Below are 21,811 nucleotides of genomic sequence, written 5' to 3'. Positions count from 1 at the left end.
CTTATTGCTTGTTCCTTGTCCTTTTTCATTTCTGCCTTGCACTATTTAGTCCCTCCCTTGTTACTCCCTCCAGTACCCCTATTTCCTCATCTTTCTTTATCCAATTTATCTCTTGTTACCTTTCCCCCCCCGTACTTCCTTTCTCAATTTTCATCTTCATTAACATTCTCCTCGCTCTTTCCTCGGCATTTCTCTTCACCTATAAGATTGGAGTGGAGGATAACTAAGATTCCATCATGGTTTTCATGAATAGGTTATGCTGATGTCACTGACACTACCCCACCTCATAAATACACAATTATTACCTGCCTCTGTCTGCAGCACACATAAGGACTGATGTTCATCCTGCCTAACTAGCTGTGTCTTTGTCTAGATTTGAATTTATGCAGCATATATGGCATTCAGTGTAACGCCACGGCAAATATATGCAGATCACAACTTCAATTCACCTGCTCTGGATGTCATCCTCGCTCCTCTGTTTGTCTTTGGCAGAAGACTGCACGTAACAGCTTCTTCTGTTCCACCGTGCTGCTTTCAACTCTGCTTTTTCCACAGCCGCAGCTAAAACAAACACGAGCAGCGTGCGCCGTTCGTAGCTATAAATCACCTTTCTTGTTGCTGTTGTTCCCGTGCTCATTTTCCCGTGTTCCTTTCTGCCTTTTAAATTCCTGGTGTTTGTACAACGTCTCTCTCACATTCTGACTCGTAGTTTCTTAAACTGCATCACTGGCACCCGTTTCTCTCTCTCTCTTTCTGGACTCTTCAGGGCGGTCTCCAAGGGTCTAGTGACATTCTTTTACTACCAACATGTTTATACGGTGGTATGTGTGTGCATCAGATAGCCAGTGTACTTAAAATGAACTTTATATCCCTGCCACTGCCTGAAGGAAGCGAGAGGAGTGCTGTCAAGGATTATAGCTCAGATTGGGATGAGTGCAGGTCTGGAGGCAGACCTGGGTTGTTAAGAGAGAGGAATTATGAACAGGATTTCCTTGCACAGGATAAAATTGAGTGTCACCCTGACCATTTGAACCCCATAATCAGCCGTGGACTGTGGGGAATCCTTTTTTTTTTTTTAATGTCACTATCTAGCAAGTCATACTACATAGTGATAGCGAAGAAGGTATTGGAGGTTAGAGTGTGTTTGCTTGTAGGTGTCACTGGTTCATCAATATTAACAGTGTACATGCTTTCCGACGCGACAGATATTTTAATGGGCGTCCCACTTTATTTTCCTGTAGGATGAAAAAACATATGCAGCAGTCTGGCAATACAGAGCGGTCATCTCCAGATGGCTGAACGCCGAACAGTTTGACCTGGCTTTGCTCAATGATGCATGTAAGCCGCATTGACCACCAGTGAGATCAACTGACCTTTCATCTCGCTTGCCAGTCTGTGGCCATATTCAAGACAGACAGCAATTTATCTGCTTTGCTGCCATTTATTTTCAGTTAGTGACAGTCAGCTGGCTGTTGGCGGAAAATACGTATTACTGCCAACAAAAAGATCTGCAACTTTCCTCCATGATAAACTGCTTAAGAACGAACTTGCGGATGCGATACTCAACTGCACCACAGTTTTACATGCGACTCAGTTGCTTTTCAGACTTCCTTGTGTGTGTTTCGTTCGCTGCTCGTAGGCATTCTCTTTCTGAATAGCTTCAAAGATGAAGCACACTTTTATGAAGAGAATACATGGTATAAGAAACAACGGTTGTGGATGGGTGAGGTGGGTGTCAAGAGTGTACCGAGGAATAAATCCAAGTTAAAGGCAGGATTTGTGAGCGTGTGACGGTTGATGGATGGATGAAGGGTGTAGACAGACATGGAGGGGTTCTGTCTGCCTGCTGGCTCTCCCCATAGGAACAGCTGTCTTTCAGGCTGTAACAGATGTAGATTCACAGAGGGGGGAGAAATGGTCCAACAACTCATTTGGTCCTTTCTTCACTCCTGTTTACTTGTCAAATGAAGTATCCTTCTTCTGCCTCTTAGCTTTAATCTCCTTGAGGTTACAACATGGACACGTTTCTTCACACTACTTTTCATTCAATCATTAAAGCCATATACACGCCACTTTAATTTCCTTTACTTATTGTTTCTGTCTTTTACACTTCAGCCGTTGTCTACAGTCCACCATGATTTAACTCATGTCTCTCCGAAGTGGAACCCCACTAATGAATATTTATATTCTGTTATGTTGGGTTAACTTTTTAATGTTTGTTTATTTGCCCATTAAGCACCAAACTTTTAACATTAATGGTGAATAACAAGTGTTAACATCATTGATGCTACAAAGATACAAATGATTCACAATGGTGAATAACGGTAAACAGGTTTTGTCACATGTATTTTTTCCTTTATTCTACTCACAATTCTAACCAGTTAAATACCAGAAATATATATGATATCAACCAAAAGACACTCTTAAGTAACACCGCCCACTGGTAAATAGTAGTTGTAGTTATTGTGAGAATAATGACCATGAATGATTATAAATTGTCTACAGTTTCATCAAAAATTTAGCTAAGGAAAAACTTCAGAGAGGACATTGCTAAACTGAAAGAGGAGTAATTGATTCATTTTGAAGAGGAAAACAACAATCACGTTCACACAAAATGTGTTTACTTTGAAACCAAAATATATTTTCTATCATCTTGCCCTCACATTGTGGAGATACATTAGTTCCCTTTTTAACTTGCAATTCAAGTGACAGATGTTTCCTTCAAAGATACTACATATTGCAAGTTTACAAGACAATATTATCTTTGGTCCTGTATTTTGTGTTCTGTTCTTCATACTTGACAGAAATACCGATAACATTTGATTTCAAGCGGCTGAATTAAAAGTTAGGTTCTCGGTTGCTCATCGACTGACCATCTTAAAGTCTCCAATGCAGTTTGAGCTTCCGGACCTCTTGTAGAAATCCAATGTTAAACTAGGTTGCATACATCAGCAGTTAAAAGTTTCAGTTGCAAAAATTACTCTTCACTCTCTGGCTCCTTTTTGAGTTCACTGAAAGGATAGAGTGCTTCTCTATGTGTGTACATCTTACCAGCTGCAGGGCTTGTGTGTTTTCCTCTTGTAACAAATCATCCTCCAATTAATTTCGACATATCCGAAAATTAGATTGCTCCCTGCTTGAGGCTACTGCTAAATTAGGATAATCCGGAAATTTCAAGGGCTTGAGAGACTGAATCTATTCTGAGCTGAAATAGTCAAAGAAAACACTTTGACACTTGTGATTTCATCCTGTAGAAGGTTATCAGCTGGTCTTACACGGTTGTTTAACTTTGTGGGCGGTCGCAGTGTGATGTTTCTGTTGTCTCTGGTATTTTCAGTATCTGTGTGTCATATCAGTCAGTGTGAGATCCACATAGGAGGCAGATGAATACAGTGCTGCATATAACGGCTTGCTCTTCCAAATATTTACCTCATACTGTCCAAGTTTGGTCCTGTCCCTGCACTGCACTGTCATTCCTTCCTTTACCTCTGCTGAAGGATCTGTCCTCTCCTCCTTCCCTTGTGTCATCCGTTCCACTTATTCACTGTGGCTGTGTCTGTCTGGAATCTATTGTGAAGGATGTGGGGAAGGCAGGCAGACTCTCCAGAGACCCGGCAGCAGATTCAAAACACAAGGCATTTGACTTGGGTGTCAGAGGATGTGCGCTCAGATAGTTGACTGTTGAACTGCCCACCCAGAGGCCTGTCTTAGCAGCAGTCAACCAGACACAATGCAGCAGGGGAGAGGAGGAAAGTGAGAGAGGAGGAGGAGGTTAACAGCTGATACAACCATGTACGGCACACTATCCTGCCCAATGGGAGGTCTATTGAGTGAAAGCGCTTTGTGCTTCAGTGGTTTGCAGAAGAATTGTGCTGAACACAGGCACTACATTGCATGTCGATTAGCCCCCATTTACTTTTTTTTTTTTTTTTTTTAAATTAATGGCTCTATTCTTGTTTACTACTAGAAGCTGGTGCCTCTTCTTGCAAAATGCAGATATAACTGCATGTTTCTGGTGTTCACAGGGTCATTTGTGGAGCAAGTGTAACTGCGGGTTATGCCAGTTGCAAAAGCAGGTCTTTTCCCCGAGTGCTTGGCGCCACTTCTTTGAATTCAATCAAATTGTGTTTGTTTTGACAGCACAGTTCATACACGTCTTAGCAGTTTAGCATCAAAGCAGTTGGGTAAAGAAAAGCCAAATCTCAAACAGGGTCCTAAAAGTGTTGTAATGCTGTACTGTGCTGTTGCATCCTCTGATCATATGCCAGTGACTAATATCCTGTATTTGGCTGTGAAAAAGAACCCAGTTCTTCGCATCATGCAGGCTACAGTCAAAGGCTAATACGCTTTTTATAACTGATAGAGATGCTTTTGCTTGCAAAGAGCCTAGCGCTATTGTCGGATATATTTTAGGACAGATAACTACCTTCTCACAAATGGGAACAATTTACTATAGAGACTTTTAATAGTGTGACAGATTGCATTTCGATCAAGCATTTTTCCATGTGAGACATCATGGAACTGCTGCAGTGGTCAGAATTCAACCAGGAGATGCAAACTGAAAAGGCGCACAGCCACTCAGCCCAGCATGAAGCCAATCTTCTCACCCGCCTGACCGACTTCTACAAAGTTAATCAATGATTAACTCTAAAGCGTGCTGTGATAATGAACGTTTAGTGAGATAACACCTCTGTCCATTTACCTTAGTGGACATTGGAGAGTATATAGTCAGACTCTTTGTTACTGACTTTCTTTTGTATACTTAAGTTCAAAATGTGTCTTTTACTAAAGCTAAGGTTTTTTTGGTTTCTTGGTTACTTTATTTCACTAATCGTATAGTGGTTCTTTTAAGATGCTCACTCAAGCATTATTTTAAGATATATCCTCAACCTCTGGGGTAAATATATAATTCCTTAAGTTAAAAAAACCCACAAAATTCAGGATCTTAGCCAAGCACAAGTGTCTTAACTGTTTTTGACATCATGATGTGAAAATGTGCATCTTGTGTATTTCATACAATAAACCTGTTTATCAATTTAAAATGGCAAGTGAAACATCACAAACACACTCCCATATAAATGACAAGCTCATCTTTTGCAGTGCTTCCAGATTCGATACAACGGGAAAATGCTTGAACAAGTGTGGCTTACAGGAAGCAATATGGCAACGTAGGGTTCCAGACCAATAAAAACGACAACAAAACACGTGTTGGCTTTCTGCAAACAAAGCTGCTGATGCTCAAAGCAAAGTTACAAGAGTGCAAAGAGCTTGGAAATGCTTTTAAAGGCTTGTCAACAAATGCCAGGAATCAGGAGATAATGATGGAGGAGGGAGGGCCTTATCTCGGAAGTGCATGGGACACTGCACATTTGAATATATATATATATATATATGTGTGTGTGTGTGTGTGTGTGTGTGTGTGTGTGTGTATATGTTTTGAGAAGCTCAGGCCAACGGGTGTGTGTTGTGGCTGTGTAACAACAGTTGATGAAAAGAATCAGTATATAACTATGATTTACTGTATTTCCCACAGGATGCTTTTCTTCTTTAAGGCTCCACTTGTCTTCTCCCATGTCTTGTCCTATATCTTTAATTGAATCTAGGTTATGTTATATCCCAGGAGTACTTCGTTTCTTTTGCTGGATATTGAGTCAAAAGTGTTTAAGTTGAGGAAAATTCAAAGTCCTTTTTGCTTTTCTGGATTCCCAAAACATTTTTATTATTCTCCATAGAGAAAAGGCTGTTCACCAGAGTGACCATTTGTCAGTCAATCTTTGTTGTCTGCCTCTGAAACAGTTTGAATTAACAGCTGTCTTTGTTACTGACAAGTCCTCGCAGAGAGAGGAAAAAAGTCAATGGCAGCGAGCTGTCTAAACAGATGCATTATTCATATAAGCTCATAAAACATTCTTCCTCTGCGCGACTCCTTCTCTCCTAAAGAAGCCGCCGTGGGGCCTGAGTGGAAATCTAAAGATGTGAGAGAAACATGGAGCAGCTCCTTTAAGGTGTCAGATACTCGGCTGTGCGTTTGGAGTCAACAATAGTTTCAGAGAGAGAGAAATATATTGTGAGGGAGCACGTTTCAAAGCAGATGATATACCTCTGGTTTGTAGGAGTGAAATGAGAAATGGCTTGGAATAGATATTTGACCATTTCCAATGATTTGAGTCTGTCCTCGTGTTTTTCCCCTCATGGGTAGCTTGTCTCGACAACAAGAGAATCCCAGAGCTGCTCATTAAAAAATGGCCTTTACTTCTTGATGATCTTGCACACCTAACTCTCAGCTGCAGTGTTATTCAAGCAGAGCTGCTCGCAGCGCCCCACCATCCCACCAGGGACAAGGACCTGGGAGTTGAAGGCCGCTCCCACAATACCAGTCACACCAGAAGCAGCGGGCACATCAGATAATGAAGAAGTTCAACAACGTCTCAACCTCAATCAATTGAGGAATCGATGTCACACAGCAGTGTTGAAGAAATGTCTAGAGCACCACATTGGTAAAATGTGATAGTTTGCTCATGTGTGCATAGACAGATGCATGTGTCATGGTGCACAATTTCTGTTTCCTGATTGAAGTCGTCCTGTTGCCTCTGGTTTCAAATTCCTTGACTTGCCCTCCTCGTGTGTAATTGCTGTTCTCTGCCCTGATGTGTGTCACCTGAGTGTGTGATGTGTGTCACCTGGTGACTTCACTATAAGGCTACGTTCACACTGCAGGTCTTGTTGCTCAATTCCAATTTTTTGCTGGAATCCAATTTTTTTTGCGCGATCATTCACCTTACATTTTAAAGGCGACCTCTATCAGACTGCCGCGTGAACGTGATGGGCCCGACGGGTTCGGGCCTCAGAGCGCATGTGGACAGATGGAAATATGGATGGCACGCAGGTCAGCACCAGGGTTGCCAGATCTGACTCACTGTTTTCAGCCTAATCAACGTAAATGTAATGTAAAACCCAAATACCTCAATAAAAACCAGCCCAAATCTTAGCCTGTGTAGAAATCCTGTTAAAACCATAAAACTATTATATGTGTAAGAAAAAACCATAAACACACAAATGCACGAAATAAACAAAGTTAAAAGGTGAGGCAATTTGGCTCTTCAATTGAGGGGTATCCGCGATATCTGGCAACGCTGTTCAGCGCGTGTAGATCCTTTTTCAAGTGGTTGATAAATAAAAAATCTAGACAAAATGAGGAGGGAAAGAAGAAGGAGAATGAGGAAAAAAGAGAGCACAGCTTTTAACATTTTGGCGAAGCCGCTTCCTCCGGCGCTTATCCGTGATGTCAGTCACACGTCAATGACGAGGCAGTCGCACGTAGAAAAATTGGTACCACGTGCTATTGAGCCTGCTGTGAAATAAATCGGAATTGGAGCTTTCACACAGCCACAGAACAGGTCTGAAAAAAATCTGAATTTGGTCGCATTTCCCTGCAGTGGATGAGGCCTAATTTGGGCTTCAATTCTGCGTTTGTTCCTTTGGTCTCTGAATGTCTGTGTTGGTTGCCCCCAGTGCTTTTGAATAAATCCGACTCCAATCTCATGAACACGAGCCCTCCCTTTGTTTACCTGTGACAGCATAGTGCATATCTTAAAGTATCTGCGAATAGCACATATAACACATATAGTACATATGGACTCTTAGATATTTGATGATGATGTTCCCCACATTTCCAAAGCAGAACATAGTGAATCCACGGAAACACCTGGATTCCTCTCATCGATCCATCTTCTCTACTGCTTTATTTGACTTGGGTTGTGGCTCCTGGAGCTAATCCCAGCTGACTCTGGGTAAAGACAGACAAAGGCTAACACACACTGTCGCAATCATAATTTAGAGTCACTCATTAACCTCAGTTGTACGCTTTAAGGAGGAGGGTGGGGGGTGTAGGGGGTGCACCTTACCCCCTACACCCCCCACCCTCCTTCTTGCACTATATTCTGCCCTTTTTGACTGCTGCACTGTCACTGGAGTTGTTTTTAATCTCACTGTACCTGTACATGTGACAATAAAAGGCATTCTATTCTATTCTATTCTATTCTAAGATTGTGGGAGAGAACCGGAGAACTAAGACTGAACCCCACGCACCCACAGGGTGAACATGCAAACGTCACACAGAGAGGCCCACCGACCCTGGCCTGACTCCAACCTGACACTTTCCCAGTAACTAACTACTGCACTTTATATTGAGACAGCTTCAACCCGAAACTTGTACATTTTTGAGGAAATTGCTCAAATCAGCCAGTATGTTACTAATGCCTTCTTCTTCAACATCTGTACTTGAGCTAAAATCATGTTGTTTTACAGTGAAACAACTAAGTTCAACATCTGCTTATGTCTGCATCTTGGTGTTTACTTTGACTGTTTATTGTACCTCTGCTGTTAAATCTCCTAGATTAAAGAAAACTATTCCCACTGCTTCCGTAAACACCCATCACACCTTTCATTTTACTGAAATTACAATGCATCCATTGAGTATCAGGTTGTTTTTTTTGTGTGTGCGTGTGTTTTTGGACCATCCCTGTGATACAGAATAATTTGGATTCAAATGAGCTTGGCAATGTTAACAAGTCATTATGTGTTTGTTGGTTGTTGTTTTTTTTTTTAATCAGTGCAGCTGCAACCTGAAGAGCTTGAACCTGAACAAATGTGGCAATTATTACAAATTGCTTCACTACCGGCCTATCTAAACAAGATTTGACAAGGAAATGCTCAGGATCTTAAACAATATTTTCCTTCCTTGTCTTGTGGTTGTTTCATTCTAAATGACTATCACAGTAAATATAAGCAGGGTCATTTGCATGTAAATCGACCTGTATTTATCCAAGGTCAGTTTTTAACATAACTCCAACCCAAAACTTACGTTGGGTTTGTTACTTTTAATCTTGCCTCAATGAGATGCTTTTTATGCTCTGTATTTAGATCTAACAATTTAAATACTATGCAACAGTGAAGTGTTTTTTTTTAACAGTATATGTAGAAAACTAATTTGATCCCTTCTCTTTTTTGTTGGCTGAGACTTTTTTTTCTGTTTTTTTGAATACCAATTCATGTATTTGTACTTGGCATTAAGCGCATTCTTCTAAATCTGTAGAATACATCCATTTCTGTATTTAATCTGCCCTCGAGAGAGGAGGATTTGCTCCTGTGTGTCTCTGCATATCTCAGCCACCTCCACATAAAGCCAGTTATTTGCTGTAAATAGCTGGCCCTCTCCGGGGAATGGTTTATGGCCTGTGACAGCCGGGATGGCTGCTGTTCTTTACGGTCTACCAGGGCTCCGCTCTCTAATCGGCCTCTGTTCATGCAAAATGTTCAAAGCCCTTCCTTTGCTTTTCAAAATATTAGACGATGTTCTTGAAAAGCCTCCGAGGCGACGTGTTATATAACAACAATTAAATGCAATGTCACATTTGGTGCTTGTAATAAAATTGATCAGTTTAGATGATGTCACGCAAATTTTAACAGCGGTTCTGAAACTAGATCAATTATATTTTGTAGTTACTCATTACTTGCCGATTATATCTACACAGTGTTTCACATATTTCCTTGTTTTAGCTGTAGCAACATTGATGTTAATGTTGAATTTATCACAAATGCTGTAATTATCCATGAAATTATTACACAATAAGACCTGGAAATTAGTGAAGCAAAGCTTTGATCTATGTGTGAGAGTAACAGCGATTACCAGAAAAGAAAGCAGAGGTAATATGTAACCTTCATCCTGAGGCAGTAAATGACTCATCTGTTTTGCTTTGAAAGTTGTTTGAAAGAGCAAACTTTTAATGACTCACATTTTATTCTGCTCTTTTCACAGCTCTACCGAACTGACCGTTGCACGCACGCACGCACACACACACACGCACGCACGCACACACGGTTGTATAATTGCACCAAAGAGCACCACCTCACACCACAGCAGAAAAGCCTCTGGTACTTGCACTCCACAGATGATTGGCACAAACCCAGCTGCAGGGGCAATAGAAGCAGTCCCAGCAGGTGGACGGCTTAGAATAGAAATGAACTTTGAGATGTTCAGTGCTCGAGGCAATGTTTCAGAACCTCGACTGAGAACCGGCGTTTTTTTTTAACGCAACAATGCAGCGAGGCAAAGGAGTATGAAATTGTTTGTGTGAAAACATTTCCAAATGCTCCTGACAAGAAAATGACTTTTCTTATCTGACGTGTGGAGTGTGTTGCCCTCAGCAACTGACCTTGTTTCTACTTAAGATGTTCAGTGTACTGTATGGATTCAAAGCAAATTAATTTGAGGCTTTTCAACTTTGTGTCCTCCCTCAAGAGGAGGACTTGTGCTTCTTCAGTCATTTCAAACTTGAAGATTCCTTGAACTGCTCGGAACCTTGCTACCCAATCAAGCCACGTGCGTACCGTGATAACCACAAACAATATCTGCTCAGCAATCACAACACAACTTCAAGACACTTAAATAAACGCATGTGACATCCGCCGTAGCAAAACATTTGTTCATGCATTTAAATAGGAATATTATTATAATGATGGATACGTTCTGCTTTCATATTCTGCTCGTCTGCCCGTCTGTTAACTCTTTCCCATGCCACTGACTATTTCACTGTAATTGGTTTGGGCCTTGGAAAAAAAGAAAAAAGAAAAAAGAGCTCAGACATTTAACCCCGTGTTGTTCACCCTGTTGTGGTTCTTAATGATTCCACTATCAATCTCTCACTTACACTGGCACTTTGACCATTACTGCTGTCAAGATGTGGAAATATCACATTAAGGTATGTGGCAAAGTGTCAGCACTAAAACGAACCTTTATCATTTGATGCCTCCGGAGCAGAAGAACACCCGTGTGCTGTTTGTCAAGGTGAAAGAATTAAAAACTACTTTAATGAGTGAAGGAAAAAGGTTCATCTATTTTGGGGGGAAAAAACTCCCTCATTGAGCTTCGTATAGTTTGTTATCAAACCAAATCATGAAATATCACCCGACATATTGCTCATTTTACATCTATTTCACATGTAGACCAGGAGCCTTAGGAACAGCCTCAGGAACACGTTCAGGTGCAAAAAGTGCAATCTTAATTTTCTCTTTGTCTGACGGGTACGTGAACTCTACACACATTTCCCAGTAGGGTTCAGGTGTGTTATTTGAAATGAAATACGATGCCTCAGTTGCAGCTTTTGATCTGTCCAAAAAGCTCGCAATCTTAGCAGAAAACCACGTCTCACTGAGATCAAACAGCATCCGCCAGACTGTACGCCGAAGCCGGGCTGTGAAGGACGACTATAAAAAAAATCAACTATAAAAGTGTGTCTGTGTTTGCACACGTGCCATTTTTTCCCTTGCAGGTGAGGCTTTCAGGTCCCAGGGGGGGCCTCTGCACGGACTCAAATGCAGTAGAGCCATTTCTGTCCTTAATTGTAAAGCATGTTTGAAGAAGCTTGCTTGAGCAGAAAATTGAATAAAAAACACTTTAGTCATCACTCTGCTACATTATCTTCCGTGGCAATGAGCGAGATTCCAGCAGAGTGTTGGTTTCTGTACGGACGCACCGATGCCATTTTCTTTAAAGGGCGAGTACTAGAAGGAGTACTAACATTTAGCTACTTGCCAATATTGACTATAGATACAAGTACTTATCAAATGTCATAAAGTCTCATTCATACTCCATACACAAACAATATGCGAGGGCTATGCGTCATCCTGCACACAATGAAGTGTTTTTTGACTTGAACAATTGTGAAAGGCATAGTCAATTTATCACACAGTGCCAAAATGGAAACTTCTGGGTCATTTTTAGGCTGTGTGTTGCTAAATAACGGTTCATAAATAAGAAAGTACTTGTGGTCGTGTCAGAGGAAGAGGTGGAGTTCTCCGTCATGTATGAAGTATAATTATAGTGACCACCCAAAGAAAGACTTAGAACATGTTAAAGGCTGTTGAATTGCCAAATCTACCATTAATGTTGATTTTCAAAGAATGAGTGTGCAAAAAAAAAAAAACTAAACACGCGTGTAAAAATGACTTGAGAACACAATCAGTTCTATCCAGGATGCTGAATCTGCTCCTATGAATGACCAGGCCTCCTCCTCCTCCAGGATCAAGTGAAGGCTTCATGACCAGGACCCCTAAAATTCACCACGAAATCCAAACAGTCGGGACAGTTTGCAGTTCATAAAAATCATATAGTTTCTTTGAGCAATATTCACTCAACCAACAAAACTAAAAAAAAAAAATAAAAAAAAAACGGTGCAGAGAGAAAAAAATAACGTGTGTGGTTAAAAAGCGTGGATCACAGCCCGAAGAAAGCCACAACATCTGTCAAACAAGCGGTTTTGTTATGGCTCAGGCATTTATGCCTGCCAAATGAAATGGGTACACCAGCATGTTTTGGTAGTTTTACTGCTGATGTTAATGGGACAGTGATCCTAAACATGTCGCTGAAGCACCCAAAGACCTTTTCTGGGTGATGTTTATGCAGTACCCAACTGTACTGCTCTCTTCTCATCGGACAGTGCAGATGTTGTACCTGAAGCCACTTTCCTTTGGGATCCCCGCCGTTATGCTGCTGTTACCATTGGAATCATGTTAAACTCCACCCCGCAACTGCTTCTGCACACCGCAGCCGTAGGAAAGAGCTCTTCTGCAATTGTGCAAGTAGATCAACAACAACAAAAATGACAACACTCCAGAGTGTCATGACTCCCAGTCCATTTTTTTCAGCGTATCTGCCGTTTCCATATAAATGGACTTTGTTTTTCAAAACGTTGCCTTCTCTGAAACAAATGCAAAAACAATGCTTTTCCACTTGAAACGTTATCGTGTAAACTGGGCCTTAGATGTCTCCCTGCCGCAGCATAATTCTGGGATTAGGGGAGGGTTAAACCTAAAAATAAAGAATATCCTTGTGGGATTAATAAAGTGTTTCTCTTCTAACATACTTGGCACAGATGTTTATGCCAATGTTTCAGGGGCATGTTTGTAAAGTTTGTCCTTTGGGTCTTACCTGTGTCGGGATTGCTGGGAGCAATCCTCTGTGCCGCCCGTCAGCCGTTTCCAAGCACCGTAATCTCATGATGTCACCCAGTTTCTGTCAGAGGTGCATTGAGGGGTTTTGTTCTTTCACAATTTTCTCTTCCCCCTCTTCATCCCCTATCGTCACCTGCCTGAGGTACGCGCTTGATAGTTCTTCGCAGGGAGCATTTTTCTTCATGCTTTTGTGTTTCATCTTTGCTCGTGGCTTTAACACTCCCCCGATCTTTTCTGCTGACTCAACAGTCAGAGGCTGTATGTGGGTTAGTATTGTAAGTTGTTCAAACAGTTTTGCAAAAACAAGCCACTGCAGTTTGATATTGTCTATTGTTTTCAGGACTAGTCATCAATTTACCTTTTTAAAGATCGTAAAGTTTCATTTTCATTTCAGATGACATTAAAACATTGTGCGTCTACGTAAGTGTAATAAACTGAGCTAAATCATCAAAAAAGTTGTATTCATAGAGATACTTTTGAAACAAAGGACAACATTCATTGATGCATAGTTTAACATAGTTTCTGCCAAGTATTCTTCAAGGGTTTGTTTTTCTTTCTACTAAAATAACCTTGTTTTCTGTCTTAGTCACTTCTTTGTTTTCTTTTTAAAAGAACAGTGCAACATAACTGATGGGCTGAAGCCCGGCTCATAGTGAGACATTGAATCTTATTGATTTGTAATTTCCTAGTTGGGGAAAGCGTTTGGCCTATGATGGAATCCTTATCCACGGCCATCATTGTCACTTATAATGACCTCTGGACCGTTTCTCTTTCCATCCATCTTCTTTGTCACACCGCAGGAATTAATACAGCGCCTGCACCTCGTGCTCGATAACCCATTTTCTTTCCTTCATTTTTCACTTTGGTGTTCATATGTCACTGACCTACCTATACGAAGTTAGCTGGGAATAGACACATAGTTGAAGAAAACTGTTGCCACAAATCAGCTGTCATTTACACATATTATTGCAATCCAACTATCAAAATCCATGTCCTGTGTATGTTGTATCTGTATATATCATAGTCCTTTATGAGCAATCTCTTTTGGCCCCGAGGAAAGGTCAGATGCTCAGAGACCTTTTCATTAATATAACATGTTAACACATCGAGGCCCGCAGCCATCATCTTTCAATCCATTGAGACCAGATTTATTGTAGTGAGACTCTGCGGCAGTCTCGTCTAATTGCTCTTTTGTCCTCGGTTCTCCTGAGGTCCAGAAGCTGGAAAAGGGTGGACCCATGGCTTCGTAAGAGATCTTTACACGCCATACACCAAAGCTCTGAACAGAAATACTTTGCTAACTTTATTTTTTTATTCTATTTTAAATGTTTCAATTATATATTGTATCTCTGATGAAGGGATTTTACTCAAATTGACAAGAAAATGAAGTCACACACATTTATAGCATTTAAATATTTCTGTCATGAAACATTTTTTAGGAAATTTTCCAACAAATATCTAATTCTAGAAAAAGCACCTGTTCACACGTATGCATATTAGTTAATTTCTATTTCAATCACCCAGTTTTAATTAGGATGGAAAATTAGGTCTGTAAAAGGAAGAGCTGATCTTTATTAATTGTGCTTTCTGCACTGTTGCCTTGCTGAGGGAATTGTTAAAACGTTCACTGAAGTCACGTGACGCTTCATTTATCATCGGCTGGAAACCCTCCCTTTGGTAGACGGAGCCCAAGGCATGCACGCACGCACGCACGCACGCACGCACGCACGCACGCACGCACGCACGCACGCACGCACGCACACGCACACACAGACACACAGACACAGGCTGTCATGCTAAAGGCATCTCACAAGTCCTGTTCTAGGTGAAACACCTTTTTCCACCTCTGTCTGCTTGTATTTCATTGTCTCTTTGGATTTAATTACAAGTCGGGTACAATTCATCCGTCCTCCGCAATGAAGCAATCTCTACTGAGCGTTCAGGGCAGCAGTCATCTCTCATTGAGCCGCCCGGTTTGGCAGTTAAACCCTATACCTCTGGGTGCCGTTGTGCTCTGAGGTTGGCTATAGATCACAAGGTGATGTGGCTTGCTGGAAGTGCTCCCTGTCAATATCTCCTGTCGGAGATCCTCCAGTACGTCTTGAGCCGGACTCGAACCCTTCCAGATTATACCTCGCTGTAATTAAAGTCAACTGTGGAGAACAAAGGAGGAGTTTGGTCAGTCTGGTTGAAGAAATACAAACGGCTAACTCAGAATCTACAGCCTTAAATCAACAGCTGTGCTAAGGGCTTTTTTTTTTTTTAAGGTTATGGTTATTTGTATGTTATGCATTTCTTGTTGTATTTATAATCATCCTCAATGAACAAGTGTTTAGAATTATTTTTGCAAGCAAATGCTTTGTGAGCATTGTGAGCAAAATAAAAATAGACCAGAATACATGCATGATCACTGCTCGCACTTGCACATCTCAAATTGTTACTGGCCATGTGTCAAAAATGTGCATATTCTATATACATATTCCAATTATGCTGCTATGCTTGGCCGCTGCATGGTCTTCCATACTAATTATATGGACTGTGGCTGACTGTGATGGTATATCAGTGCAGTTCACAGGGGATTAAGTGGAGGCTCCGGTGGGCAAGTCGATGCCCTTTGAGTCACCAAATCTTTTCTTCAGCGAGCTCTGCTGCTGCGACTCGGGTCACAGGTCTTCTGGGTCTTATTAAAGTATTGCCAAAGGCAATAACGGGAGTCATATTGGCTGATAATGCTCTCTTTGGTAGAGCCTGGGTCTCCATGATAACGGCTTAAGACTCCAAAACCACCGACACATTTCCGAAGTTTCTGTTCGGAGGAATGTTTTGCTTTTCTCTTGTTTTGCTCTGCCTTCTATTTTGAACACAGTCGAGCTCAAAGAAGCTTTGTGTCAGCATGTAATGTTTGAAGACAGTCTGACCCATTTACCGAAAATTAATGTATTACCTGTTATGAAAAGGCTTTCTTTTTGTGTATGCCTAAATGTGTTCAGCTCATTAGCCTGCCATGCGACTTTTTAATTCTTGGCTCCCATAATACAATAAATTTTAAGTGGTGGGTTTGTAACACCAGCGATTTTAATTAGCAGTACATTTTATTGTCGTGGTTCTCTGCACTTGCACTGCACAAACTCCATCTCTTTTATGTGCTTTCTGTTTTGTTCCCTGGGAAAGGCTTTCGGCTATTAACGTATATTGTGGGTATAAAATCAGGTTGCGGGGGGATTAAACAGGATGCCAAAGACTCTCCGTTCCATACCGAGTCAATAAGAACAAAAATCTGTATCACTACTACTTTATTTTCTCCACATTCAATGCTACAACCCTCCTTTGATTGAGCTGGAATACAGAGTTCTAGGTGTAGTAGGTGTTCATTTGAAAAGAAGACGGCTTGCTTTCCAGTCGGTGTTCCACTCAGGGTAATCACCACCGATGTGTGATCGGAGATCTATCCATCACCGCCTGCAGCTTTTATTGAACCAGGCCGCAGGAGAAGTTAAGATGCTGTCTCCTGCTGCAAATCAAACGAGTGGTCTGATTGATGGCATCGGTTTTTATTTCTCCAGCGGGAGCCGAGCCTACTGACCGGTTCCTTTTGCTGCGGTGACTGGCAGGTGTCTGTCGCCGATATGTTTAGATATGCAATCCCCACATTAAGCCCGAGCTGCGAACCCTCTCCTCCCTCCCCCTCTGGGTCTGCAGATGTTTAGGTTGATGGTGAGCTGCCAGCCAGAGTGGCAGCTGGTGCAGACGTGCTTCCTTCACCTCTGGTCTCCGGAGACGGTAGCCCAACCAGCCGTTTGTAATTAAAGCGCACAGAGACAGATCAAGCTATTTCCTTCTCCCTCCATTTAAAATTCCGGGAGGCTGGAAAAGAATACGTCCGATGCCCAAACCCACCATCCTCCAGGGGACGATCCTTCATTTGTAAGTCCGCAAAAAGTAGTTCAATTTTAGCCCTTAATTGCATCCCAAGACAGTAAACAATGCAGATTTACTGCTGATATTTTTTGGGTTCACCACAAAACTACTAATCATCATAATTCTCCCAAAAAATATTTATTCTAATCATAAATTGGTTTGTGTTTTTATGTACAACCCTGAGAGTTTGGTTTTATATCATGCCTTTAATATATTTCTGGTCACTACAAAACTGCTTGCTGTTCTTGATAAAAAAACAACAACATTTAAGCTGTTTCTTTTGGCTTAATCTGGCAATTCCAATCAACCTCTAAAAAGAAAAATGAAAAGAAACACTATAATGATTCTAACACAATCGACTTTCTTACCACTGGTCCTTTTGTAAAATAAAATTGACCTATTTACACTTGTATGCATGACAAGTTAAATACTTATCCGTCAGAAATACTTTGCAATATAAAAATGGAGAAACATTCTTTACTTTCAAGTGAGCAGAGCAAAAAGAAATGTCTTGTAGTAAATAAATGGCGTGCCTATTGCTGTCTACTGCATTCAATTTGAAGCATGTACTTGCACTTTCTTTTTCCCCACCTTGGCTGTGTTGCAGCAGAAAATCCTACATATCTATCAGGGACTGACTGATAGCCACCCCTGAAAGCCTTGACCTAGAAACCAACATCCGTGACCTTCATGGCGCTTCTGCATTTAGGTGGACAGAAGCCATTCTCTGCTTCAAAGGATTTTAAAATTGAGGTCTCTAAAAGTGCAACCTAGACGTCTGAAGCCAAAGGCACCCTAAAATTTCAACCAGCAGATATCCCCCACTTTCTAATACCCAAAGTCTTCCTTGTCGGAGAGAAACAGAAGCCTCCCAGTTTTGACTATTAGCATAGAAAGAGCCCCGCTCCCTGCAGAGCCACTATTGTCTATCTACCTACCTGCTGGAACTTTTGTTCCATAAACCTTCTCCGGTCGCTTTCAATCAACACAACCTGCCGACAGTAGCAGCAATGTTAATGTTCTCTCTTGCTGCCACGCTCTCATATTTACCGGCTCGGCTGCTACCTATTTGAGTTTTTTCTTATTTAAGCGATGGTTATTGAGGTGTTATTGATGTAGCAGCAGCTCTCTGGCTCCAGGGCGATACTGCTGCACTCAGTCGTAAGAACAATGTTTTTTTTTTTTCCTGAATAGGACATAGACCACAGTTTCTATTACGCTACAATGGCGTCATAAAGTACAGTACTAAAAACTATTACCACAGACTATCTGGTAGTGCCTTGATATAGTAAATGTTCAGCAATTGGTAGATAAATCAGATAGTTAAATGACATAAAATGCTTTGACTATAATCTTCAAAATGATTTACTACTTAATGAATACTTCCAAGTTAATCACAAGGTGAACATAAATGGTTTTGGTCTTTTCTGCTTGTTCACAATGCGTTTTTCCATTCACAATAATCGCAATGGTTTCCAATCGAGATCAATAAAAACAGACACAAGAAATCATGATGATAAAAAGGAATGAGAAGGGCAAAATCAACATAGGTCTTCACAATGTTAGGCTGATTCAGTCGCATCTTAAGAAACTCTTTAGATCTTTACAATCAAGAAAAAAGGTTTTTATAACTGACAAGCATGCTATGTTTAATGAGGCTAATTGGAAAGTGATTCTCTGTCATTGGTTAAACAAAAAATGATCACAATGCTTGATATTGGAAAAGATTGACTTCTCTGCTCAGGTTGCAATTACAATTAATGAAGATAAAGTTGTCTTAGCCTGAAAGCACTCCTAAAGTCTAGGTACTTGTCCTGAATGAAAACCATTGAGTGATATAATTGCCTGGATTTACAAACAGTTCACAAGACACTTGTGCAAGGTTGCCACCTCTGCCGCTCTTGGACTTGAACTCTGGTCGTTTGCGGTGTCCCGGGGCAGCAGAGTGGAAACACAGCAATCTTGGCACTGCCAGAGCGCACTCCGAGTGCGTCCACCATAGAGCGCCCCAGTCTCCCTGTTCCATCTGTCACTGTACTCCCATAATCCCCTGCTCCTGTAAGCAATCTAACGACGTGACTCTGCCCAACACAGTAGGGAGTGTTGGAAAAGTCTGGATAGGTCTGTATTCACTGTGAATCTTAAAGAGTAATATTTAGTCTCTGTAATCACCAAGGTTTTCAATCAGTCTTCAGTCTGAATGATCTTAGGCATCAGACGTAATGCACTTGTCTTTTCTTCCTGTGGTAATGTCAGTGTCTTTTCTTTTCATTTCATTGTTGTCTTGTATTAAAATATACTTTGAGTTCACTCATTACACTCTACATGCTTGACTGCAAACGATAAATACTCTACAGAAGATGGGAGACAAAGGAACATGTCAATGTTGTGACTGTGACAGCAGAAGACAGGTAAATCACTGGAAATGTCAACTCACTCAAATCTGATTGGACTGTAACGTGATGAACGAGCTAAACTGGCAGACATATTATACTGACATTCTGACATGAGTTTTTTTGGGGGGCATATTTCTGAGATTGCGTTTCCAAAAGTGGGCTATTTGATATGCATCCTCAGTCCTCACTGACTTGCCATGTTTGTTCTCCAGACCTGCCGCATGTAATAATGGGCCATGGCAAATCACTTCCAGCTTAGCGCTGAGATAGTGATTGTATCAAACTGACCCCTAACAAGCTGTCAGCTCACATTTGATAAAGCATGCATCAGCACTGGTGAGCCTGGCACACATTTGTACGGAGCAGACAGGCCTTACTCATGCAGTGTTGTTCCCTTACGCCTCCGTGCCTCGTCCTTCCAAGTCACAGATTTACCAGATAGTTTTAACTTGTTGTTTCTTAGTGGTGGTGACTTCCAGCAGTGCTGGATTTTTGGTACAGGCATCTGGAAGGCATGCACAAGATGTCTGTTCATGTCAATACTGTGTAGACGGATAAGAAATATCTGTTTTTCTCCATCGGCTGCAGAGCTTCTGAAATCTTCAGTTCCCCAGTCTCCACATAGAGGGAGCTCATGCGTGCTTAGAAACCAAACCATGGAAATGCTGAATGAGTTGGAGAGAGAGAGAGAGAGAGTGAGTGAGCGAGAGAGAGCGAGAGAGAGAGAAATCACATCGTAGGGGAGTAACAATGTCACACAATCCAGCAACAAGATGATCCATTAGGACTGTGCTGCAGGTTTTTACGCAAGGCTTCCCGTTAAGGATCAACTTTGGACGAGTCGGTGACAAACCTGGAGAGCCGCCGAAAGCCCCGAGTCTGCGCGACAAGTTGGAAGAGAGAGAAAGGAGTCGTATCACTATTTTTAAATGGACAGTGTGAGATTTTGGGGGGGCGTGGACGGTAAAGGAGCAGCAGCGAGCATGTTGGGTTCTGGCAGCGTTTCCACTGTAGTGATGTGCCGGCTGCAAGGACTCAGCTGCGCGTAAAGACCGAGCGCTCAGGCGCGGCAACCTGCGGGCAACAGTCAAGCGTCAGGCTGCAGACTTTTTGGTCATTTTGAAGGAGGTTTGGCTTTTTTTGGGGGGGGTGGGGGGGGATGATTTATGTCTTTCTCGCGTTACCGTCTGTGGTAAGGAGTACTTGATGGAAGGAGCAGAAACTGATAGAGGCTGCCGTGCGTAACGTGGGAAATCTAACCAAGCAGCTCTCACAATAATACTTTGAGACGTTTGTTTTTAAGACGCATAATTATCTGGACTGGACGCACATGGTGCGTCAATGTAGCAGGAGGGATCAATGTTCCAATAACGCGTGGGATTTTAAAGCTGTCTGGTAAAACTCAAGGCTTTTTTTTTTTTTTTTTGGTATAATTTCTCATTATTGACAGGTGTTACAGTATTTCATTGAAACACCCACAGATGATAACCAAACCTTCGCTATGGATTATCCACACATTGTTTGACTCGGTTTATATTTGTGCAACACATATTTAGGGAACCCGCACACATCTGACAATCTTATAATGCGTTTGAAACGCCGGACGGTGAAGTAACATTTACTTTGGGTTCTTTAAATTCTCGAGTCGCAGCCGATTTGGCGACAGCCACAATGACAACCAACGGACCTGTCATCGTCTACGAGTGGCTGAAGACCCTCCAGCTTTCCCAGTATGTCGAATCTTTCGTGGATAACGGATACGACGACCTGGAGGTCTGCAAACAAATCGGAGATCCCGACCTCGATGCCATCGGCGTGTACGTCCCTCACCACCGGCAGAGGATCCACGATGCGGTGCGCAGGCTGAAGGAGGAAGCCAAAGAGACGGCCAGCGGACTGTACTTCACCCTTGAACCCATGTCACCGGCGGCCGAGATCTACACTGGTCACATGTTGGAGTACGAGTCTAAACTGCGAGGATCCAAGTCCTGGACGGAGCCAAACAGTGACCGGGTCGGGCGTAACGGAGGGTACATTGGCGCGCAGAGGAACCTGACTCTGGGCAACAGGAGGGAGCTGGTGATTTATCCCAAGTTGAAGCTGAAGATCATGATCAGGGATAAGCTCATCAGAGATGGCATCAACCTGGCCAAGCCGCCCTACTCTAATAAGGTAACCCTGATCATGGCACTTCAATGGCAACAGCATCCAAAAGTCATACATGATAACCAGTGAATGAAAGCACAACATACAAGCTCTATGCACACTCACACTTTCATTTCATGCAGCTTTCATAATGTAAATGTATTCTTACTGTGCCACATCTGCGCCTAGTCTGGAGAAAGTATAAACAGTGTGATTTGCAAAAGTGGTTGTTTTTGCATTGTGGCACAAAGGAGGCTGTCACCTGCTCAGCAATGTCTATCATTTGGATGAAAGCAGGCTGTCAGTCAGGGCACATTTCCTGTAAAAGGCATATATATCAG

General features: G+C 41.9%; 1 protein-coding gene across 4 annotated transcripts in view; it reads left to right on the top strand.

Annotated features, from left to right (window-relative positions):
* Positions 1–20,516: 20,516 nt before the first annotated feature.
* Positions 20,517–21,811, top strand: part of sash1a (SAM and SH3 domain containing 1a) — a 146,354-nt gene continuing 145,059 nt past the window's right edge. For 3 of the 4 annotated variants that reach the window (XM_080491342.1, XM_080491341.1, XM_080491338.1), the window contains exon 1: positions 20,758–21,497. In XM_080491342.1, the coding sequence (XP_080347468.1) occupies positions 20,997–21,497 (501 nt within the window). In that variant the 5' untranslated portion in view covers positions 20,758–20,996. Of the gene's footprint in view, positions 21,498–21,811 lie in introns of all 4 variants that reach the window. The other variant, XM_080491340.1, reaches the window with a different exon arrangement.

Source organism: Lipophrys pholis, assembly GCF_963383615.2.
Source record: "Lipophrys pholis genome assembly, chromosome: 21".
NCBI classification, from domain to species: Eukaryota; Metazoa; Chordata; class Actinopteri; order Blenniiformes; family Blenniidae; genus Lipophrys; species Lipophrys pholis.
The sequence above is the reverse complement of the archived record's forward strand: the minus strand, read 5'-3'. Positions and strand labels throughout refer to the sequence as shown.